At 35.9% G+C, this 24078-nt stretch overlaps 1 protein-coding gene across 1 annotated transcript in view; it reads right to left on the reverse strand.

Annotated features, from left to right (window-relative positions):
- The window catches only part of LOC129235279 (cytoplasmic dynein 2 heavy chain 1-like), a 288399-nt gene that overhangs the window by 73200 nt on the left and 191121 nt on the right, over positions 1-24078 (reverse strand). The window contains 6 exon segments of the mRNA XM_054868999.1: positions 668-881; positions 3211-3332; positions 3451-3574; positions 13464-13608; positions 20016-20145; positions 20793-20930. Coding sequence (XP_054724974.1) covers positions 668-881; positions 3211-3332; positions 3451-3574; positions 13464-13608; positions 20016-20145; positions 20793-20930 — 873 coding nt within the window.

Here is a 24078-nt window from a genome sequence, read left to right on the forward strand (position 1 = left end):
TCAATACTTTCTTATACATATTAGATATAGAAGAAAGTAAAAAAAAAGAGCAAACAATTTATGCAAAACACTTATGAACTACATATATAGTACTTTTGAAGTCCCAATATCAACAGATGCTGAATAGATTTCAACGCCGTAGTCAATAATTTAATCAGGAAGCATCCCTTGATATGTATAGACTTTCAGAGAATTCATTTTAAAGATATTCGCAGTTCTAAAGCTCGAATACGGCACCTTGCGGTGATTTAAGAAATTATCCAAAGAGGTAAAACATTTCAGTTTTTCGCGGAAAAGGCAGATCTCTTATTAGGCATGCTATATCCTACGTAAGTTGGTGGGTCTTTGTTTTACCTCTGCTAACCGCCATTACACTGAGACTGCAGTGAGTTCTATAATATATTTGCATTGCGAATAGAAAACATTTTCATGACATCCGAAAGAATTTTTTTTTTTTCTCTTTTTGAAGGAGTTGGGAGGGCGGGGGGCGGCTCAAAACATACTCGTAGTTTTTGCATTGTATGTAACTTTACGTGAATGTATTAGCCTGAAAGGAAAACCCAACAGCACAGCACTTCTTTAGTGCGATTTACCAGCCCAAAATTTCAATCGTATATACATTTTTTTTTTTTTACAACGTGTTCAAAAATGCAAAAAGCAGTCAAACCTGCAAAGTCCATCTGCTGTATTCGTCCTCGAGCTTGGTAACAAGTGACTGGGCTGAAGCGATGGTTTCGTTCGCCTTCTTTAGATTAATCTCAATCTGAGCTGCCTCTTTCGTGAATTTGTTCAAACGATCTCTCAGCACGGAGACCTCCTCCTCGACATCCACCAATGCCGAACTTAGCTTTGTAATGCGTTTCTCAGTCGAAGCTAAGTTACTGAAAAGGAAAATAATACATAAAAGAATACAATACTACTTTTTTCTTCTAAAAAACGTATGTAAGTACGTTATGTAAACAGTGGGAGGTTTGACATTCCAAAATGCGGTATAAGTAGGGGAGACTGGGGACGTTTGACTCACCCCGTCATTTTCATATTTAAACACATTTGTGACTGGTGAGCACTGGAGGGCAGCATGACATTAAGTCAAATCAAAAGCTGCTTCCCTTTTTTTAGTAAATTTGAAGTACAATTAAAAAGAAATCACGTGTAATAGCTTTTTCACGCAAAAAAGTGAAATTTTTTGTTGCAAGTTTATCTTCTCTGTGCGATTTGCCATTCACTTTTACAGAATTAAGTTGCATGTTTGTTTAATGTACTAAAAGCCTACATACTTACCGTATTACCCCGCATTATTCGGCATGCCAGAAAAAGCGAGGTTGACCAGCATGCCGATAAATTCGAATTTTCCGGTATGCCCGATAATTTGAGGCTTATTTTGCAACAAAACCAAAGTAAATTTCCCCACTCAGTTCCAATCAGAAAGCAAAACCACTGTAAGGAAAAAATAAATAAATACCGAAAGTATGTAACCTTCTTTCAAAAAAAAAAAAAAAAAATGTGTTGCATAATATGTGCTTGTTATTTATGGCAGTTCATTATTAATGTATTTAATTATATTCCGATAAAGTAATGAAATTCAGAGGCAATCATCGTTACTGAGTTTTGTTAATATTTTTTTAATAAATTATTTTACGTTCCTCTCAGAGAAGTAAGTTTAATTTTTATTTATTGACTAGCTATGGTAAATTCTTGAGCACTAGTTTAGGGGTGGTAACTTACTGCTTAAATGTATGCTTACTTAATTTTAATTAAATTTTTGTAATATTGTTCGTTATTAAATAATTTTTTTCTTGTTAAAATAACAAATGATATTGTTAGTAAATATATTTTACAAAATTAAACTGTTTATTAATAAAGTTGAACATATATTTTTATAGTATTAATTATATTTTCTTTACATCGATTTTTTCCGGCATGCCGAAAAGGACCAGGCAAGTGTTATTGAAAATCTGGTGCCCCCGAATTTTACGGCATGCCGGATAATTCTAAAAACATGTAATTAATACCTATTTCTTCGTCTTAAGTTGCTGTTTTTATTTTGCTTGGTACTTTGCCTCGAGGCATGTGTATGTAACATATTACAATATTACTGTTTTTAACTCAGACATTATTTTATAACGCTAAATATGCTAAAATCGATATACCAATCCATCGATTGAAAACCTAAGAACATAAAATAATGGGAAAATGCTTGAATGAATTCCAAAAATATTTTCGTCTAGGTATAGCATTGAAATTTATAATTTTCAACCGATTTGAGTGTACACCTTAATTTGTAAATTGTGCCCTTCATATTCACTAGCGCAGTCAGACTTTACTTTCTGAAGGGGGTGGGAAGTAAAATCTCTCGGATCTGTTTGAAATACGCAATTTGGATGGGCAACGTGAGTTAAAATCAAGTGTTGTGGGAGGTTTACTTCTTCCGCTTCTACACTGATGGCATTTAGTTGTTTCCATTTAATAGAAGAATGACTTAAAAGTCAAAAGGTCTGAAGATTTGACAGCTGGTAGAGGTAAAAAAAAAATTCTTTTGTAGTTTATAATCACAGTTCAATCTGTAACTTTTCGGCTGATGTTTGGTTTGACATGTTTCTGGGTTTAAAAAAAAATATTTGTATTTTTAAGAATTATGATTTCTTTATTATGATTATGTTTTTCAAAAGAAACTACATTAACTTATAAGTATAACAATGCTACATTTAATAAAACGGAAATTGAAGAACAGGTATAATATAGAGATCCTAAATACGGAGAGATTGGACAACTTCGGAACGGCGGCCATCTTATGTCCAAAGATGCTCACTCCCCTTAGACCGTAATGCATCTGCTCCAAATATCACTGTACATTGTATCGAAAAAATTGAAAGTTAGTTATGATATTATGAAATGCAATGTGCAGATCACAAATATCTGTTTGTTTTCTATCTTTATGAACAAGTTTTTGAGAAAAAACTATTTCTTTGTAAGCGCTATGACGATACGAAACGAATAGCGCCGGATTGACAGACTTGACGTTTACTCCGTTCAATGAAGATACGAGGAGAAAAAAAAAATCAGTCTGTTCTTTAAAGATTTCATGTCCTATATTCCGTGGGAAAGCTAAAAATTCACACGGCGCAACATTTCGAGCTGACAACACTTGACGGAGATAGGCGTGCTGTTGTCCAATCTCTCCGTATAGAGGATCTCTAGTATAATACATACTGTTTAAGCTTTCCCTGCTCCTTCTCTAAAGGTTTTATTTTCTCCAATACACGTGAGTAGATAACATTGGCTTTTACCCAAGCAGCAAGGGGAGCAGCGGCGGCAGATGCTCGTTTGGCATTCTGAAAGAATGAAAATACAATTAAAAGACCGTAATTATTCCATTCATTGAATTCTTCAAGCATTTCTCAAATCAAGTAATGCTTGTGGTAACTGAAAAAGAGTCCTCCACCTACAGACCTTCGAATCAAAAGATTCTGCATTTTTCTTAAGCAACTTCTCCACACTTTCCCTGATTTCCGGAGAGATGTTGCGGGCATCGAAGGCCAGTATTTCTTCCTTCACTCCTCGTTTTGAAAGAAAGCTGTCGGGGGAAATGTTTGAAAATTGCAACATAATTTGGCAACCAATATAATTCAAGAAAATACAAAATATGAAATCTTGATGGTTTCGATTTTAGCGAAATATAAAGGTACACGATGGTTATTATTTCTAACCGATTGCAGAAAGTGCTATTGGAAATATTAATTTCCAATGACTGCATGACTGTATAAACTGTACATTTATTAGTTAATTACACTGTGTGATACGTTTCTTCTAACATGAATACTATCACGTGTGTTGAGTTACTTTTTTAATTGTAACTAAAATTGCTAAATGATACAGGTATCTAACACATCACGTTACTTTGTTATAGCCTCTATAAAATTTTCCTACACCCTCGCTTATAATGTCATGAAAAGGATTTAATTCCACATATATTTCAATACCTAGAAGTATAAAACAGTCTATTAGTAAATAATGTGAAAAATATCATCTGAAACAGTTATTCTTAAATAGAATATTTTATTTCAATTGGAATTGCTGCAAGTTTCTGAAGTGGCAACAATTATTTTTTTAATTCATCTGTTATTCCGCAAGGAAATGATTTTTCCACCTTTAGGGGAAACCCGGCTAAAGTGGATACCTGAGCAAAGCGAATATTGCCTATAACTCCCAAATTGTTCGCTAGCCGGCAGCCGTGTTGTTAAAGCAAAGGTCATCTTTGCCGCTCCTTGTGCGGCAAGCACGTTTTGACGAGTTCGCGTCGCGTAGCGCCAGTGAGCGGACAGAGTATGTTTTTGGGAAAATAATATTATTTTGCAGAGGTAAGTGTTTCGTTTATAACTTTAATACTATTTGTGACAGGTTCTTTGTTATGAGTCAGATTTGATGCATGATTATGTAGCTTTCAACTGTCCACAGACGACGAGTTTAGACGCTCTGGCTTTTAGTAATTTGGGATAACCTCAAAAATGTATCTGAAGGGTAAAGCGGATTAGGCAAAGTAGATACCATTTTCATTTTGTCCGGTCATGACAAACCACTTCATCCGAACGTGGAAGTCCTTCCATTTTAAGATCAAATGACAATTCCACCATTGAAGACTGTCCTTATACTCCCATGGGCTCTAAAATAACAAAAGACGTCCAAGGCAAAGATGTTCTTGCCGCTGTAACCAAACTTGGATATTTAAAGAACTACTATAGTCTAGGCCGTATCCAGAATTTTTTTTTCGGGAGGGGCCCGGATTAGCACATTGCCCTAACACACACACACACGTATAGTATACATAGACACACCAAACTCATTAAAATGTTAACATAGAAGACTTTTTGTCTCGATTTTTAATGATTCCACTGTTTGAACTGTTTTTATTTTATTTTAATTTCTTATTATTTTTCTTATTCATCTTGTAGTGGTAAGGATAGCAGGAGAGTGTCCCTTTAAGTCGGATGTAGAACATCCATAATTGCAGGGGGTCCGGGAGTTTTTCTCCCGCGAAATTTTTGAAAAAAAAAAATCTTTATTTTGAGGCCTTATATTACATAATTGAGACTACAAAAATATGAAAAAAAAAAAAAAAAAATAGGCAAACAAAGTCTTTCAAAAGTTATGCATTCTTTTGCAAATCAAGATCAAACAAAATAAAAATTGCTTGCTCGACAAATCATGGAAATTAATGGACAGAGATGAAAAACGAGAGAGGAGAAAAGAGAAGCACCCCGTCATCTGCTCATATCGGCTTTTAGTGAAGTTTGTTTTTGATCACTAACCCTACTCCCATTTTTTTTTTTTTTTTTTTTTTCATTTAATGCCCTACAGTATGAAAAATTGTACAAAATAGTTTAAAAGAAATGGTGTAGACCAGAGGTTCCCAACCGGTGGTTCGCGAACCCCCAGGGGTTCGTGAGGTGCAGGAAGGGGGTTCGCGAAAATTTCGGTGCAATGGCGGATTTTTCCTAGTTTGGTAAAAAATTATAAAATATTCAATTTGCACACATTGTTACCAATTTTTTTTTAAATTTGAAAACGCGTCAGACTCTTGTATTAAGCTCAAAAAAAAAAAAAAAAAATCTTTCAGCGGTTTTATAATCTTGGTTAAAAAGAAATTTTCTCATTTTTTTTTTTTTTTTTCGATAGACAACAAAAAGAGATATCCTTCCTTCTTTATTCCGAGGCGCCGTGCAGAAACGATTAAGCTGTGGCGGGGATCACGATGACCTTAAAAAGGCGCCATCGCGTGGAGTCAATCAAACAATATACATAATATACATATGTCGAAAAAAATAAAGAATTCTCAAACAATGCATCATAGGGGTATTATTTCTAATCTGGTTGAAATATAACTCGGGAATTTCCGTCGAATTCAGTCATCGAATAGCAGACATGACAGCAAAAGGCTCCAAACTTAAAATTTATTACTGGATTTTACCCATCTGTTCGTTTTCAAAAATATATAACATCAGCATGCTCATAGTTCTGGGGAAATAGTTATTAACAGACGTATTTAGAGATACTTTAGAGATGCTTGAAAACAAGTGATTTTGTTTGCAATTGGTTTTGCTACGTGAACTTGCTACTCTGTTTGTGAAGTTATAATCGTGTTGGTGATTTTTATGATTTAATAACTTTCTGCTGTTATGGATCGATGGTTGAAAACTGGTAGTTTGGTTGAGCGACAAATGGACAAGCAGTCAATCGATCAACCCTCAACATCAGCAGTAACTTTCGAATCAACACAGGATATTGAAATAGATAGCTGTAATGAACTGCCGCCTCCCCCGACTAAACAGAAAAGTGAACTAGGGGAGAAAAAAAGGAAAAAAGCGAAAATATGACAGTGACTATTTACAAATGGGCTTTTATTTTACTGGAGAAGAGTCTGAACCTAGACAGACCGCTTTGTCTTCTCTGCAACGAAGTTCTAGCGAACAGCAGTTTGAAACCGTCACTTCTGAGAAGACACCTCGAAACAAAGCATCCGACACACAAGGACAAACCTATCGAATATTTTAAAAGAAAATTGGAATATAATAAAAAGTGTAGCGTCTCTACGTTCCTGTTAGAATCCAACGAAGATAGTAAAATGGCCCTTGAAGCTTCATATCGAGTCAGTTACAGAATTGCAAGATCTGGACAGCCACGTACAATTGCAGAAAATTTAATTGGACCGTGTGCTAAAGATATTGCTAAGTTTATGCTGGGAGAAAAGTCAGCAAAAAAAAAAAATTGACCTGGTTCCGCTATCAAACAACACAGTATCACGCAGAATTACTGATTTGGTAAGTAATGTGGAGAAAGAACTTGTGAATAGAATAAAAGAGAACAATTTTGCGATCCAGCTTGATGAGTCGACTGATGTAGCAAACGCTGCAATGTTACTTGTCTATGTTAAGTATATTTTTAACGATACAATTAAAAAAGATGTACTGTTTGCAAAACCTTTGAAAACCAACACAACTGGAGAAGCAATTTTCGAACTGGTCAACAGTTACTTTGAAGAAAATGGAATAGATTGGTCTTTGTGTGTGGGTGTGTGCACGGATGGTGCAAAATCAATGACAGGAAAATTTGTTGGCTTTGTGGTGCGAGTAAAGAAGATCAACGAGAAAATTGAATGGACTCATTGCTGCATTCATAGACAAGCATTAGCATGTAAGCGTATTCCCGCAGAATTATCCGCTACTTTGAATGATGCGGTAAAAATTGTAAATTTCATAAAATCACGTGCCACAAACTGCCGTCTATTTCACGCGCTTTGTGAGGAATTGAGAAGCCTTCATGTTACTTTACTTCTTCACACAGAAGTTAGATGACTTTCCCGTGGCAAAATTTTGACACGCTTATTTGAATTGAAGTCAGAAGTCCAAGCATTTTTTGTTGATCATCCATTTCACTTGTCCACTTGCATATTCGATCCTCTTTGGATGCAAAGGCTTGCATATTTAGCTGACATCTTTTCAAAATTAAATGAATTAAATCTATCCTTGCAAGATGCAGTTGTTAATATTTTTGTTGTATATGATAAAATTGAAGCTATGGCAAAAAAAAATTGAATTTCTGGATCCAATGCCTAGAAATGGGTGAGTTTTCTTGTTTCACTTCTCTTAGTAGTTTTTTTATCAGAAAACTCAATGAAACTTGATGAAAGCGTTAAAAGAAATGTATGTGAGCATCTGCAACATCTTGAACTAACTTTTGACGAGTATTTTCCTAATAGGCGTAACGTCCCTCTCTCAAACAACTGGATACGCAATCCTTTTGAAGGAAATCCATGCTTAGAGAACACCCTGACATTACCTGAAAAGGAAATGCTCATCGAGTTATCCTGTGATAATTCATTGAAAACTACCTTTAAAGAGCTCTCGTTAATTGACTTATGGCTCAGTGTAAGAAATGACTATACCGTTTTGTCCAAAAAAGCAATTCGAATTTTGTTACCATTTTGTACAACATATTTGTGCGAGAAAGGATTTTCCTCCTATACTTATCTCTAAGATAAATACCGAAGCAGATTGAATGCAGAGCCTGATTTAAGACTCAAACTGTGAGACATTGAACCAAACTTTCAGTTTCTTTGTTCCGTCAAACAGCCACAAATATCGCATTAAGGATTTTTTCCCCAATTTAAAGTATGCTTTAAAAAATAGTTGGTTATAACTTCTTCTTTATAATTTTTCTTGTAGATGTAGTTTTAACTTTTTATTAATGTTTGCACTTAATGATATTTTACAATTATATTTTTGTTTATTGCAATCAAATGCTGCAAAAAATGGAAAGCAAACATGCTGTTTTTTTATTGTTTCTTACATGTTAATAATTTCAACATCAGGGGGTTCGCGAACTTTTTTGCCTGTTCCAAGGGGTTCGCAAAGAGAAAAAGGTTGGGAACCGCTGGTGTAGACATTCAGAAAATAAGAACAGAAGAATAATATTCTGGCCATTTGGGCAATTCATACTTTATTTTCTTGATAAGATACAAAATTGAAGAACTTTTCAAGGAATTTCAAAAACTTAAATAATTTTCAAAGACTCTCGAACAGTTGAAATTATTTGAAGCTCTTTATTTGCACTTTTCAGAAGTTGATTGTACAGTCTTACAAAATGATTACAACTTTGTAAGACACACCCGTTTTAAGTTGAAAAATAAATGCAACGAAATATTTCTCGAAACAAACTTTTTTTTTTAATCACAAGTAGTGCAGAAAATGAGAGTAAGTGTTATTTTTTTTCTTCTCATACTTAAGGTATTAACAGTATGCAGTAGAGGTATGAAAAAAAAAACAAGCAATAACAAAAGAACTTCCATGATACTGAATTCGGCATTAAATAAATGCAAGACATGAAATATATCAGTCACATAAATGATCTTGAAAATTATGCCACAAAAACGCGAGAATCGTGATTTTGGCATTTTTTACTCAGGATGTATCATGGAGCTGAATTTGGCACATCTAGGTAACAAGGTACTCGTCTAATCGGAAAATAGGGGCCCAGTCTTTGGGGAGTCCCCGGCTCGAAATCAGTACAGTGTAAGTTTTATAAGAGTTATAGGGGGAGGAGGGCAGGGTCGTGCACAGAGGGGAGAAAGGACACCTGTTGGCCCGGGCCCGAGCTTAAATGGGGTCCAATATTTTTTAACCTAGGGTTGAAAATATGAGTAAACAATATGGAGGGGGCCCAAAAAAGACATTTGTGACAGCCCCAAAATTTCTGTGCACGCCCCTGGAGGAGGAAGTGCACAGAAGTCAGTTTGGTAGACTTGAAAAACAACGAACTGACAAAGGGCCTGCCTTAACCCTGGACTGCCCTGAATTGAATTGGGAAAGAGAGCAGGAAGTCCTAATTAAAGGTCTAAATTTCAAGTGTGCCTTGCGGCTTAATGAGAACTAGAACTGCTTTTTCTGCAATTCTTCAAAATATTATAAATTTTGAATAGTAGCAAAATTAAGAATAAAGAAAACTTTGTTATTTTCCTTTTCTGACATTAGGAAGTTAAAAAAAAAAATAAATAAAAAAAAAAAACCTTCTGTTTTACGGTACAAAACATTTTGGGTTTCGGGGGGGGGGGCGGACCCGTCAGGCCTCCCCCCCTCTGGATACGGCCCTGACTATAGTCTCTCAGTTTTACGACCTATTCCTCAGCCTGCTAAACCAGTAATAATACATAAACGAAAGCTACAAAGATCTGCACACCTGACAAGTACTCCAGTAATGGAAGATCAGAAACAAAAACTTGAAAAAACAAAAAAGAAAGACTGCCATGAAGTCACTAGATAATGCTTCAACTAAAACTTCTCAGAAGACTGTTTAAAAGACTACTACCAAAAGCATTGCAAATCAAAAATCTCTGCCACAAACACAAGTCTGCGAAAGAGAATAAATAAGAAGATAGATGAAAAGAAATTTGATGATATAAGGTGCATTTTCTGTGATGAAATGTACATTGAAGATGATCAACCAACGGAAAACTGGATACAACGTCGTATTTGTACTCAGTGGTGTCAGAAAGAGTTCAGTATTCGAAAATGGTGATGATTTTGTTTATGATAACTGCAATAATTAGTACTGTAGTAGAAAAATGTTTTTTTTTCTTTTTTAATATGCTCCTATAATTTTGGATGTTGATTTTTTTTTTAGTTTAAATTCCTTGTTTGTTATAATAATAACTGCAATAATTAGTATTGTACCAAAAATGTTTTTTAATATGTTCCTTTAAATTTCGATGTTTATTTTATTTTCAAGTTCAATTTCTTTATTTGTAACAACTACAATAATTAGCATTGTAGCAAAAAAAATGTTTTTTGAATATGTTCCTTTAACTTTCGATGGTTATTTTATTTTTAATGTTTAGTTTCATGACAAATAATGTTGTCCGCTTTGCCCTAGTACCAAATCCACTTTACCCGGGGTGTCGGGCAAAGTGGATATTCATGCCGTTGTTGCAAAATGTCCTTATATCTAATAGTTTTATTAATATTAAGGAAAACCGTTATTGCATTACGTAAGTTCAATAAATTAAGACTGATTATAAACATTTGTTTCAACTTCCCCAGTTATAACTAAACGACAATAAGCAAGAAAAGCTTAAGGTATTCATGTTGCCCGGGTTTCCCCTACATATAAAATCGGTTTGACGAAATATTTTGTCAAACCTATGGATAAAAATGGCAAAGGATTTTTGAATTTGTAAAGTATTTTTCCCGAATTAAGTGAAGATAAATTAAAAGAAGGCATTTTTGTCGGCCCACAAATAAAAATGTTTATGAAGTACAATGACCGCGATGAAAATCTCACCCAAAAAGAATTATCGGCTTGGTTGTCTCTAAAAGAGGTAGTTGGAAGATTTTTAGTCAGTCAAAAAAACAATAAAAATGCCAAATTTTTAGGGAAAAACTTGTTGCAAAAATTTGAAACTATATGGGGTGCGGAATGTCATTGAATATACATGTCTTGCATTCTCACTTTCATTTTTTCCCTCCTAACCTTGCAATGGTGAGTGATGAACAAGATGAACGCTTTCATCAATATACATTCCTGTTTGTGAAAATTGCTACACCACGAAGGACTTACGCGAGTGAGCTGAAAATTGCAGGAAATGTAAAGTTGGACATGATATGCAAATGATTAGAATTGCAGACTGGAAGCGCATGCGTATGCTGAGCAGCGCCCTCTGAACGGCGGATCGAACCATTATATAAATAGACGGCTGTAGCAAGGCGTGTATGATTATCGGTGGCTATATGCTAGAGTAAACGTTAACTGAATCTTTACTATGCCTCTTCGGCGAAAGAAAGCGAAATTTGAGCAAATTTTGGAGTTTGAACGGGGCAGAATCGTCTGCCTTATTGAAGCTGGATTGTCTTATCGTGCAGTAGCCACTCGTGTGCAGGGTAACAGCAGCACAATCATGAATGTTTGAAAGCAGTGGTCGGACAGCTCGGAAATCCGGAAGTGGACCCCGAAATGTAACGTTAGCTGTATTCCAGCAGGATAATGCCCGTCCACATGTCGCCAGAACTCTCAAATTCTACCTTGATTTGCAGCAGGTACAGTTTCTTCCTTGGCCTGCATATTCCCCGGATATGTCACCACTTGAACATGTGTGGTATTTCGTTGGGCGGTGTCTCGCTCGTGATCCTCGTCCTGTTGCTTCGACAAACGAACTTTGGTTGCGCATACAAACAATATGGAATACTCTTCCCAGGCAAATATCCAAACTTTGTTTCACTCTATGCCGAGTCGTGTAGCAGTTCTTATTGCGGCGCATGGTGGCCACACAAAATACTAATTTTTATCTCTTTTCATTGTTTGTTTGGTTTGAAAATGTAATCATTTATTTGTACCATTACCGCTCAACTGTGTATTAAATTTCATTCAACTATGATGCTTCCTTCATGGTGTTGCAATTTTCACAAACAGGAGTGTATATTTATGTTTAGCAGATCCAACTTGATACAAATCAGTTTTTTTCTCAATACTATAGAAGAAAAGTAAAATGTTGTCACACAGTGTCCCTGATTTCTGTGGCGTGTGGGAAATGAGAGAAGTGGCTAAGAGTATGCTGGGAAATATAATTAAATGCTTTGCTAGTGTACTGAGTAGCCAATTCGTCCTCTATTTGGGTTCCTTCTGTGTTTCAATGTGAGCTATGAATATCTTTTTACAGAACTTCATTTTATATTGACAAGGAAAATCCTGTTAATTTACTTTTAAGATAATATTTGGAAACAAAACAGATAGCTTTGTGACCATAAAGAACTAAAAATTTACTTTTATACGTATATTGGATTACAGCTTATTTCCTACGTCCGAAGTTATACATGGTGAGACCGAACAAGACATTAAAACTTTACTAGGTGATAGCAAACATCTGAACTAGCAAGAATATATAGGAACGTGTGGTTGCAAACGCAATGTTAATATATTTCATACACACAAAGCCAGAAACTGACAGATGTGAAATAGGTCACGAATTCGTTACACAATTTTACCCAGCATTTTAGTTTTCAAGAAAAACTTAAAACGGTTGCTCAAATTTGCGGTTTGTAACTCTAATATACACGTCGCAACGACAACCTAACGATTGGTGAAATATTTAAAGAGAGGTCCTTCGTTACGACGCGATGGTCGAGGCGTAGTCATTGCGGCGCATGTAATACAGCAGCAGGGCCACAAATGTCAACATCTGCTTTAAACCTTTCTTTAAAACTATGATGTTGCGCAAAATCATTTTTAGGAAAATAATTTTGTGACCTGTCTCACATCCGTCAGTTTCTCGCTTTGTGTGTATGTAATGCGTCAGCTTTGCGTTTGCGACTATATACGTTCTTATATGTTCTTGCGTGTTTAGATGCTTTCTCTCACTCAGTAAAAATGTGCCGTTTTATTCAGACTCACCCTGCATACATAATTAATGCACACTTAGCGATGGTTTGATAGAATGATTAAGTTGAGGCCAAGAGTGCACTGAGACTTCCCAGCCTAACAGGCGTTTTCAAAAATTCTACACAGTTACTGCGAGTACTAAAGTCGCTAAGAAGGTCTTTTTCGCTCCAAAAATATAAACCATTTACCAAATTTAACGGAAACATTTTCTACCTTCATCGGTGACATAAATAAAAACCTAGATAAAAATCCAATCTGATCTAAAGATTCAAGTGCATCTAAATGACAAAGGTGAATTATTAGGAATTTTAACCTAAACATACAACAAATGCTGGGAATTAAATTTAGAATACTCTACGCTCCGCCTCTTGTACTAAGTACGTTGTTTATGTTTAAGCTGCAAATTCGTTTTTAAGTACATTTTCATGTTGTTCTGTTAATCACTTCTCAGATCATTTGCAGATTTTGATACAAAACATGCGAATCATTCGTTACATGTAATATCCATAGCAAAGGGAAAAGAAGGAAAAATCAAATCTTACCTTTTCATACTAACCCATGATGTATCAAAAATTCCCATAAGACGGAGAACCCCTTCGAGAATGTCTCTAATAACATCAGGCGGTGCTCGAAGTGATCGAATTTCAGACAGAGACTCTGACTTGATATTACCTACAGCTGCTTTTGCTGCAGAAGGAGCGAAAAAAAGAAGGATTTTTTTTTTTATCACTTCATACCCCACAACCCACAAGAAGTAAAGAAAACATATTTATCAAATTTGTGTAGTAAATGTTACATTATTTATCCATCTATAAAACAACATTCTGTACATAAGATTAAAATTTCAGAAAAGTGAAAATATAAAATTTGCTGCCGCCCCCCTCCTTTTATGAACATCTTCAAACACTGAAAAAAAAATCAATTTAGATACTAACCAGCTAAACAAGCTAACACGGGAAATCAACTAAATTAGTGACGATTTGCAATTTACTTTCATCGAGTTTATGTAGTTGTTCATAGACATTTTCGTTCAAACTTAAAGATTAAAAACAGTTACGACCCTATTTTCTCTATTCATTTATGAGCTGATTCATGTAAGAAAAAAAAACAACACTTCCTCAGTTTTCTTTATTTGTAACGCTTTCTCAAACTTTATCATATAGTCCAAGAGCCCATGATAGCCAGACATACGTCATAGTATAAAGGCCCAAAATTTTCCTGCGTAAGCGCACTGGAGCAGGTATGAAGGGTTCGCTATTAGTTAAGCTGACTCACGCTGGCTTTGGCGGGCAAGAGGTAGCAAAGGCGCGAAAAAATGGTGAAAAAGAACATCATAGTATAACGCGTGATTTTTTAATATTTTATTAGGGGTACTATTACGAGTTAAACCTTACAAAGCCAGACACTTAGCACGCTGGCTTTGCGCAGCCAGACACTTCAAAGCAGGGAAAAAATGGTGCACAAAAACATCATAGTATAAAGCGCGATTTTTTTATATATTGTAAGGCAGGGCTTCGCAACCGGTGTGCCGCGGCACACTGGTGCGCCGCAACAAGGAACCCGGTGTGCCGCGGTATTTTCGTAGTTATATAAAAAGAATGAGCCTTGAAGTTACGACCGAATAGCGTTCGATCGTTCTGTAACTTCTAAATTCACCCTGTCGATCATGTGCAAAGGGACATACCCGACAAGGGGAGAGGGGGGATTTGATGCCTCACTTCTGTTAAACTTCTTGTGATCCTATTGCTTTTAGTTTTTGAAAACAGATTTTAATTTCCACGAAATCAACAAATAATACAGAAAATTTTCTAATTCTTTCGCAAACGGGAGTATCATCCCCTTCCCCAGGAATTTTACCCCCAGCTTTAGCTTTATTTTCCCTCTTTTCCAGTTCCGATACTAATTTCCTTTTATCGTAGTTTCGCAAAGCTCGGTTCTGAGACTTAGTAAAATAGAAACTAAAACCATATATTGTTTCCTCCATCATGAAGTTATCATGGCAGAATTTACCGGATAAGCCTGAAGTCAGCTTTGGCTGAAGTCGTAAAAATCGTGAATTTAAAAAAATTGAGGCCGCGTAGTTCTTGCCTTTTCTCCGTATTTTGTAAACAAATGAGGGCAGATCACCACCCCCTACTTCTTCATATAGAGATTCGCTGGCTTTCACGTGGTGAGGCACTATCAAGAATTTTTGATTTGAGGGACGAGTTACGACAGTTTTTGATTTTAAAAAACGAAATTGCAGTACGCCAGTTTGTTGCAAGACAAATATTGGCTGGCAAAACTAGCGTACATGGCTGACATTTTTCAAAACCTTAACGAATTGAATCGGAAAATGCAAGGACAAGGAGAGAATTTGGGTTATATGTATGAACAAGCTATAAACGGGTTCAAATCAAAAATTCAGCTGTGGAGAGAAGAAGTAGTTCGTGGCTCATTGAACATGTTCAAACGGACCGTCAGCATGGTATGTGAAGAAAATGGGATGGAAGAAAAGCTGCTGAATGTGGTGGCAAAACATTTAGTCATACTTCAGGACAAGTTAAAGCACTATTTTAAGAATATTACCATGGAACAGTATGACTGAATTCGTGATCCATTCTCTTCATCTGGGGATGCATCAGGCTAAAGACCTTTCTTTGGCCCTGTTTATGCACACTCCGGCTTCAGCCCGGGTTCAAGCGGAAGGTGGATAAAAGGGAGATTGCAGCCGGGTTGATGGGAAGACCCGTTTTTGTCAAATCGTGGATTCTTCTTTACGTTCCCATTAGTCCATCCGCTTACGTTCCCATCAAAATATTGTACAATATCTTTTTTTTGTGTGTGTTTGTCTTTTTTATAGTTAGATTGAGCATTAAAAAACATATTGCTTTTTCTGAAAATAATTTGGGGCATAATGGGTTAATTACTTATGACGACTACACTGTGAATCATATTATATTGCAATAATGAATCCTATTATTTCATCCTTTTAATTTATTACTTGAATTTCATAAATTTAATCAAAAATAGCTTGTGACAAATGCAATAGCTTTTATTAATTTTGACTGGGGATCAACATTGTGAGAACTAGCATTAATCAGTAAATTGTGTAAAAATATGTCTGGATCTTTTAAATACATTTCTAAATTAAAATTTTTGCCTTTTGTGATTGTCAATATCATGGCCGCACTTAAGGGGTGGGTTTTTAGGGTTCCAATCCCCTCCAAAATTTTCACAACTGTTCCGAAATATGCTTTTATTATCCTTTTTTTCTGAAAAAATTGTTTCAAATTGATTTATTTTAATTAATTTATTTTATTTTGGTTTTCAATTTCATTTAAAAATAAAATTTTTATTAACGAAACAAATATACAGAACTTCATCCCTAGTAATTACTTGTAATTGTACTTCTTGTGGGAAACATCCGCCAATAATCCTTCAATGTAGGTGGAGGGAATTCCCTCCTGCATTGAACGCGGCTTGAAGCCGGGTTGGATGCATAAAACGGCCTTATTCCGCGAATCCGCGGCCTTATTCCGCGACTGTACTCTTAAACTTAAGTTGAACGAAGTGAATCTGGAAGAATTTTGTTTGCTGGTTAAAAATGAGTATCCCACTATCTTTTGTCTTGCTATTGATGTGCTGCTACCATTCTCAATTACATATCTTTGCGAACTCTTCCTCTTAGCCCTCGCACTTATAAAAAACAGTAAGAGATCACCTCTAAAGAGGCTGGATCAAGAACTTCGTGTAGTTCTTTCCCGCATAGAGCCGAACATCAAACGTCTTTGCAAAAATTAGTGTCAAACGGAAGTTAGGTGCATGGTTTTAATTTCTTGCTTGCTTCTTTTTTGAAACATTATTTGATAAATTGTTTAGCCGCAGTGTGCACTTTAATGACATGTTTGACAGCAATGCTTTTAAAAATATGAAGCATAATTTTCTGTAAATAGCTATAGTTTTGTTGTTTATTATCAACCTCAATATATTCGAAATATTTCTGCTTTCTAAATAAATTTAAATACACTACGTTTGTTATAATTGTTTTATTCATATGAGAAAGGTCCCCCCCCCCGTCTTTTTATCAGTGAATGATAAAAATATTTCTATACTACCATTACAAAATTAAGTTCAGTGTGCCCCGTTGATCTAGAAATTTCTTAAGTGTGCCGCAAAGTAAAAAAGGTTGAGAAGCACTGTTGTAAGGGGTGCTACTAGGAGTTACGCCTTACAATGCCAGACACTTCGCACGCTGGCCTTGCGCAGCCAGACACTTCAAAGTTGGGAAAAATCGTGTCCAAAAACATCATAGTATAAAGCGTGATTTTTTTATATTTTGTAAGGGGTGCTACTAGGAGTTATGCCTTACAATGCCAGACACTTAGCACGCTGGCTTTGCGCAGCCAGACACTTCGCACGCTGGCCTTGCGCAGCCAGACACTTCAAAGTTGGGAAAAATCGTGTCCAAAAACATCATAGTATAAAGCGTGATTTTTTTTATATTTTGTAAGGGGTGCTACTGGGAGTTACGCCTTACAATGCCAGACACTTCGCACGCTGGCCTTGCGCAGCCAGACACTTCAAAGTAAATTGTGTACAAAAACATCATAGTATAAAGCGTGATCTTTTTATATTTTGTAAGGGGTAACTAATTGTAGCACTCTTTACAAAAAATAAAAAATTCACGCTTTATGCTATGATGTTTTTAGACACCATTTACTTTGAAGTGTCTGGCTGTGCAAGGCCAGTGTGCGAAGTGTCTGGCATTGTAAGGCATAACTCCTAGTAGCACCCCTATACTATGATGTTTTTGGACACGATTTTTCCCAACTTTGAAGTGTCTGGCTGCGCAATGCCAGCGTGCGAAGTGTCTGGCATTGTAAGGCGTAACTCCTAGTAGCACCCCTTACAAAATATAAAAAAATCACGCTTTATAGTATGATGTTTTTGGACACGATTTTTCCCAACTTTGAAGTGTCTGGCTGCGCAATGCCAGCGTGCTAAGTGTCTGGCATTGTAAGGCTTAACTCCTAGTAGCACCCCTTACAAAATATAAAAAAAATCACGCTTTATACTATGATGTTTTTGGACACGATTTTTCCCAACTTTGAAGTGTCTGGCTGCGCAAGGCCAGCGTGCGAAGTGTCTGGCTGCGCAAGGCCAGCGTGCGAAGTGTCTGGCATTGTAAGACGTAACTCCTAGTAGCACCCCTTACAATATATAAAAAAATCGCGCTTTATACTATGATGTTTTTGTGCACCATTTTTCCCCTGCTTTGAAGTGTCTGGCTGCGCAAAGCCAGCGTGCTAAGTGTCTGGCTTTGTAAGGTTTAACTCGTAATAGTACCCCTAATAAAATATTAAAAAATCACGCGTTATACTATGATGTTTTTGTTCACCATTTTTTCGCGCCTTTGCTACCTCTTGCCCGCCAAAGCCAGCGTGAGTCAGCTTAACTAATAGCGAACCCTTCATACCTGCTCCAGTGCGCTTACGCAGTAAAATTTTGGGCCTTTATGCGATGACGTATGTCTGGCACCCATGGGCTCTTACTCTAATATATTTAGGAACATATTATAATTTTCACATCCGAATTTAAAAGGTACTTTTTACACGTCTATGACGGATTATTTATAAATTTAGTCAGGCTAATACCATCTTTATAATTTCGCCATTTTCCATGCAGAATAACAGTAATATCTCTGAGCATTTTTTGAATGAATTCTGTGATGTAATAAATCAAGCAGAAGCCATTTTCCAGAAGAAAAAAAAGATTTTTCAATTCGTAATTTTTGCGCCATTCTTATTACATCAAAAAAAGTCTACTGCATTTGACTACAAGAAAAGTAGAACCAAGAAAGCGGTATATTAAAAAAATAACAATACAGTATAAGAAAAATTGATTTTGAGCTACATTATACAGTGAAACCTCCGATTAGTGGACAGTCAAGGGACTAGAAGTTTTGTCCGTTATTGGGAGGTGTCCGCTATTAGGAGGAACTACTTAATTTACCTTTTTCAAAATGGGCTGTTGTTCCCTTTGTAGAACACAATCGAAACAATCGCGAAAGGTTTACTACATTTTACGTCACGTGTAATTAATCTGTTTTTTTTAAATAAAGGTATACTGACAGCACACACTTGTCTTAAAAAGCATTTAATAAATTAAAGTAATCAGTTAAAACAGTTTGACATCTCTTTTTTGCATTACCAACGGCGACGGAGCAACCCCCCTCTCCCCCCCACACACACTTTTTATGGTTAGTTTATTTATTTTATCTCGAGTATCACTATTGCATGATTGACAGTTGGCAATATGACCTTGAATATGGGCAAATCTTTTTCATGTCTAAAAATTAAACAACCCAACGAAACCACGGCGCCATAAAGCTGACTACTACCGGCGCCGATCTGCTCAATTGCATTTCCTGAGAGCCCCAGTTAGAAAAAGCGCCCAGTTTCCTCTTTTTTATTTTAACTTTTGAATAGTTATTGTGTACAAAATTCATTAAAATCTTAAGAAAAACGTACGTTAATTGTTAGACTGACATCAGTTTTCACTTATCTGCTTCAATACTCTCAAAACCAGCCGTTACAAAATTATGACTTTTATTTTCTTTCTCATTTTTTCCTGCCCGCAAAATGCCTTTTAGTTTTTTTTTTCTGTCCCCAACTTTTAAGCCCCAATCGCTGCCTCTGTCCATCACCACCCTTTTAATTCCAAGAAACAGTGATAAGAAAATGACGGGGGGGGGGGGGGGAGGGAATATCAGTTGTAAAGGATGAAAAGCTTTGTAAGGCAAGCAGTTACTAAGATATTCTGTGAAAAGAAAAAAAAAACGGAAGTGCTATGATCGCAAGGGAAATTCTTTGTGAAATAACTGTCCGTTATTCGGAGTGTCCGTTATTCAGAGTGAATTATATGGAATGGCCTATATTGAGGGACTGGGACTTTCAAAAATGTCCGTTAATTAGAGGTGTCCGTTATTCGGGAGTGTCCGTTAAGGGAGGTTTCACTGTACTTTTTTAAACAAAAGTAGAATTCATGCAGCATAATTGATAAAATTGATTAAAAAAATACATTACATTAACTTTAGTTAGTAATAAAATTACCTTCTTGAACGATGGGTTCGATTTCTTTTAATTCTAGATCAATGTCTTTCTTACGTTTGGAGAGTTTGATATTTTCTTCTTCAATTTTAGTCTTCAGCTTTTCCAGTTCAATTTTCTGATCTCCTGTGTTCTAAAACAAAGTAATTAAGAGACCATCTAAGACATCTATATCGCACCACGCTAAAGAACAGACTTAAAACAAATAAAAAAAGATCATACTTATTTTGTGCTGCATAGGGATGCAAATCGCTATTTCAATGAAATTTAAAATTACATGCTAATACAAAAGTACAAAGAAAAAAAGTAGTAGGTAACCTTGGGAACCATAGCCTATAAGTTTCAGAAAGAAAGACAGTTAAATTGTTCAATTTTGTTTACTCTACTTTTCGTTACAAGTTTGCTTGGTACACACTTTTCTCCGCACACACCCCACCTCTTAGCCGTAGGCCTTAGGTTCCACCGCCCGGGGGGTCCGCGTAGCGGGCCCCCCGCACGGCTGGGTGCGGCGAGCTTGGTACACACTAGGCTTTGGATTGTTTTTCTAAATATATTTTCAGTTTTTTTGTTCTTCAAGAGCTATAACTAACAAACAAGAAAAATTTTCCCAAGCACTTCAAAAAAAAAAAAAAAATGGTATGATGATGATTGGACAGTCTGATTCCATTAGTGATTTCTGCAATTTAAAGTGCTTTATTCTCCTCTCCAAGACCTTCGCAAAAGAAAAAAAAATCGTATTTAGTTACAAATAATTAAGGAATGAATGTAAACGTTTCATACCGACATACTGGTAGTGATAAGGCGCAAGGCCTCATCGGCCTCTGCTTGCTTTTCAGCAAGCAAAGCACTTTGCTCTTGGGCCTCCGAGTTCAGTCGATCAACTAAGGAACGAGCTTCTTCAAGTTTTGAAACACCAGCCTGAAAAATAAATATCATCGTGTAGGCAAAAGAGTGATTGTGTTCATAAAACTCAATTTAAACTAGTATGTTGTGGCCATCACGAAACTTTCCAGTATATTTTTCCTTTTTCTGATCCCTCCCCATGCTTGACGAGAAAGCAATATTCCCAACAAAAACAAAATTACACATGCAAAAACTTGACGACCATCCCAATTATTGTAAAAGCAAAGCAAAGAGCGAAAATTGAAAGTTATTTTAAAAGCCTTGCTTGAATTAATTACAAATATTTTATTTGTTAACAAACATAAGATGGCAACAGTTAAACATTTTAAATCATTGAGATAATATCATAGACTAATAATAAGAGTAGACCGAGCTATGGCAACCCTTTTGCTGCTCATAAACCAAACCATGTGACTGGTGGATATCCTAGCAACAGCGGGCGTTAATCGTAGCAGACGATCAACGCCAGCGCGAAATAAAATAAATAGAATTGATGGAACACGGAAGAATGATCTTTTATGGAGTCCGATTTGTAAATTTGTTATTCTAAGTTGTAAATATTTTGTTAATATAGTGAGTTTTTCGTTTAGATAGTATTGTGCATTTTCTTTAGTCAATTTCAATAACTCTCTAAGCAATAAAAGATGCAAGCGACCAAGAAGAATCAGCAAACAGTAAGATTTTTACCTACAGTTTCAATTTAAGATACCGATTAGTACATTTTTGCGTTAACGCAAAACGTTTACGCCATTTCGTTCACGCCAACGCTGACAGCTCCAAATGAAATAAAAGTTACCGAAAACTGATCAAAAACTATTACTAATGTCAAAATAATGCATAACTAAAAGAAAAACAGTTCAATCTCTGCACCTGGAAGTTTTTTTTAATGAAAACACAATACGTCTTAAAATACATGTCGAGTGCCAAACTATAGATAATGCTGCCATCTAGCAACCATGCTGCCAAAGTCTTCGCCAAGCCCTTCCACTAGTCACATGATACATCTATGAACCAATTTTCTTCATCAGCAAGAATGAGAAAGCTCGGTCTACTCTTATTATTAGTCTATGGATAATATTTCCAATCATTTCCATACAATTAAAATCACGAGAAATACGCTTATTGTTGCATTAATATAAAGCTATTTTTATTCGCAAAAAAAAAAAAAAAAATCAACACCTCTTGGAGCGATTGGAGTCAAAATTGAACCAAAGCCTGTTTACGTAACTCGACGTTAAATTCCGGTTATCACAAATTTGCCATTTCAACTGCGCTTGTGCGCGGACTTTGCTGATTTCGAAACTCTTGCTCAAACTAATGAAAAACATTTAAATTTGTTAATATGAGAAAAGAACAGATAAAAATTAGAAATTACAAAGCTGTCTTTGATTTAGTTTTTACGCCTCGGTAAAGATTGAGTTTTGCGTCTTAATTATTAATGGATTCGGAGCCTGATTTTTCTATCAAACAAAGGCCCTTTTCAGGGCCAAATTTTTAACCTCAGAAGAGCGTACTCGATCTGCAGCATCACTTCCAATACAAAGCGGAACCCTCAACCTAAATACAAATGTATAATACTAAGCTGTTTACGCCTAACGTAAAATATCCGCAAAAGACGGATATTTGTAATATTCCGATCATTTTTGAAATACATAATGTGTTTTACGTTTACGTTAAATAAATATTTCCAAACCAATAAATATTGAAGTGTAATTTTTCTCTTTTCTTTATAAAGATTATCAGTTATTCATATCCGTAGTTTCATATAATGTATCAAGAAATCGCTGAGAAAATACTCTAATCGCATTCATTAATTTGTTGGGACTCTAGCGCAACCTAAATATAAACAAGCAACACGAAACCTTAAAACAGAAAGCCCAAAAAGCAAAGTCCGTGAGCAAGCGCTGTTGAAATGGCAAATTTGTGATAACCGGAATTTAACGTCGAGTGTTTACGTATGGATTCACATATATTCCAAATTTCAACCAGAACGTAGCATTACTTCTTGAGATAGGTCACTCACAATGGAAAAGAAGAACGGGCGATTGCGCTACCCCCTTTTTAGCTGTTGACACCAAAATAAAATCAGCTCTTATACCCACTAAAGGCTACTTGCCGATAGATGTTTCTTTCGTTCCGTTCATTATTTCTTGAGATACAGCAGTCACAATTGACGACAGAAAACGTTCTATAGCTCAACCCCCGTTTGAGTTATTGACACCAAAATTGAATCAGCACCTGTTCCTGTTAATGGCAACATATGGACCAAATTTTGTTTGATTCCGCCAGTTACTTCCTGAGGAATAGCAAGCACGCGTAACTCAAAAAACGTCCCACTGCTCTACCCCCCTTGGAGGAATTCGCGCCAAAAACCAATGGGCACAAGTTCACATAGGGGCACATATGTGTACCAAATTTCGTTCAATTTCATGCGGTAGTTTTTGCTGTAGAGCGGCCACAAAAAACTGGTCACACACAGACGTGACACACACACACACACACACACATACACACATACACACACACATACACACACACACACACACACACACAGACATTTTCCAAAAATAGTCGAAATGGACTCAGCACACCTCAAAACGTTCGAATCCGTCAAAATTCGAAATTCGAAAATTTGCACGAAACCAGTTTTTCATAGAAAAATTAAGGGAAGTTTATTGCAAACGGGACTTAAAATGCATTTTTTATCAGGGCCGGCTCTAGCAATTCTACCGCCCTAGGTGATATTGACAAGTGCCGCCCCCCTCCTCATTGAATAATAATAATAATAATATATTAATAAAATATAAATAATGGCATAGTGTTTAAAATTAAAGTGAGTTTCGAGTTAAATTCCAAACTGGGTTTTGCATATCCAGGCACTGGTACACACTTTAAGTTATCTTTTTTAACATTAAAGTAGTGCCTCTTTTGCCACTGTAACAGACATTAATATTTTCAAAAGACTTTTAGATCAAGCAATTTGCCGCCTCTAAAATTAAATTGAATTTCTAGTTAAATTCCGAACTATGCTTTGCATGTCCAAGGACTGGTACACTCTCTAAATTATTATTATTATTATTATTGTTATTATTATTTTAAGCATTGAAGCAGTGCATCTTATGGCGATGAAACAGATATTCATACTTTAAAAAAAAAAGTTTCA

The sequence above is a fragment of the Uloborus diversus genome, chromosome 2, assembly GCF_026930045.1.
Source record: "Uloborus diversus isolate 005 chromosome 2, Udiv.v.3.1, whole genome shotgun sequence".
Taxonomy (NCBI): domain Eukaryota; kingdom Metazoa; phylum Arthropoda; class Arachnida; order Araneae; family Uloboridae; genus Uloborus; species Uloborus diversus.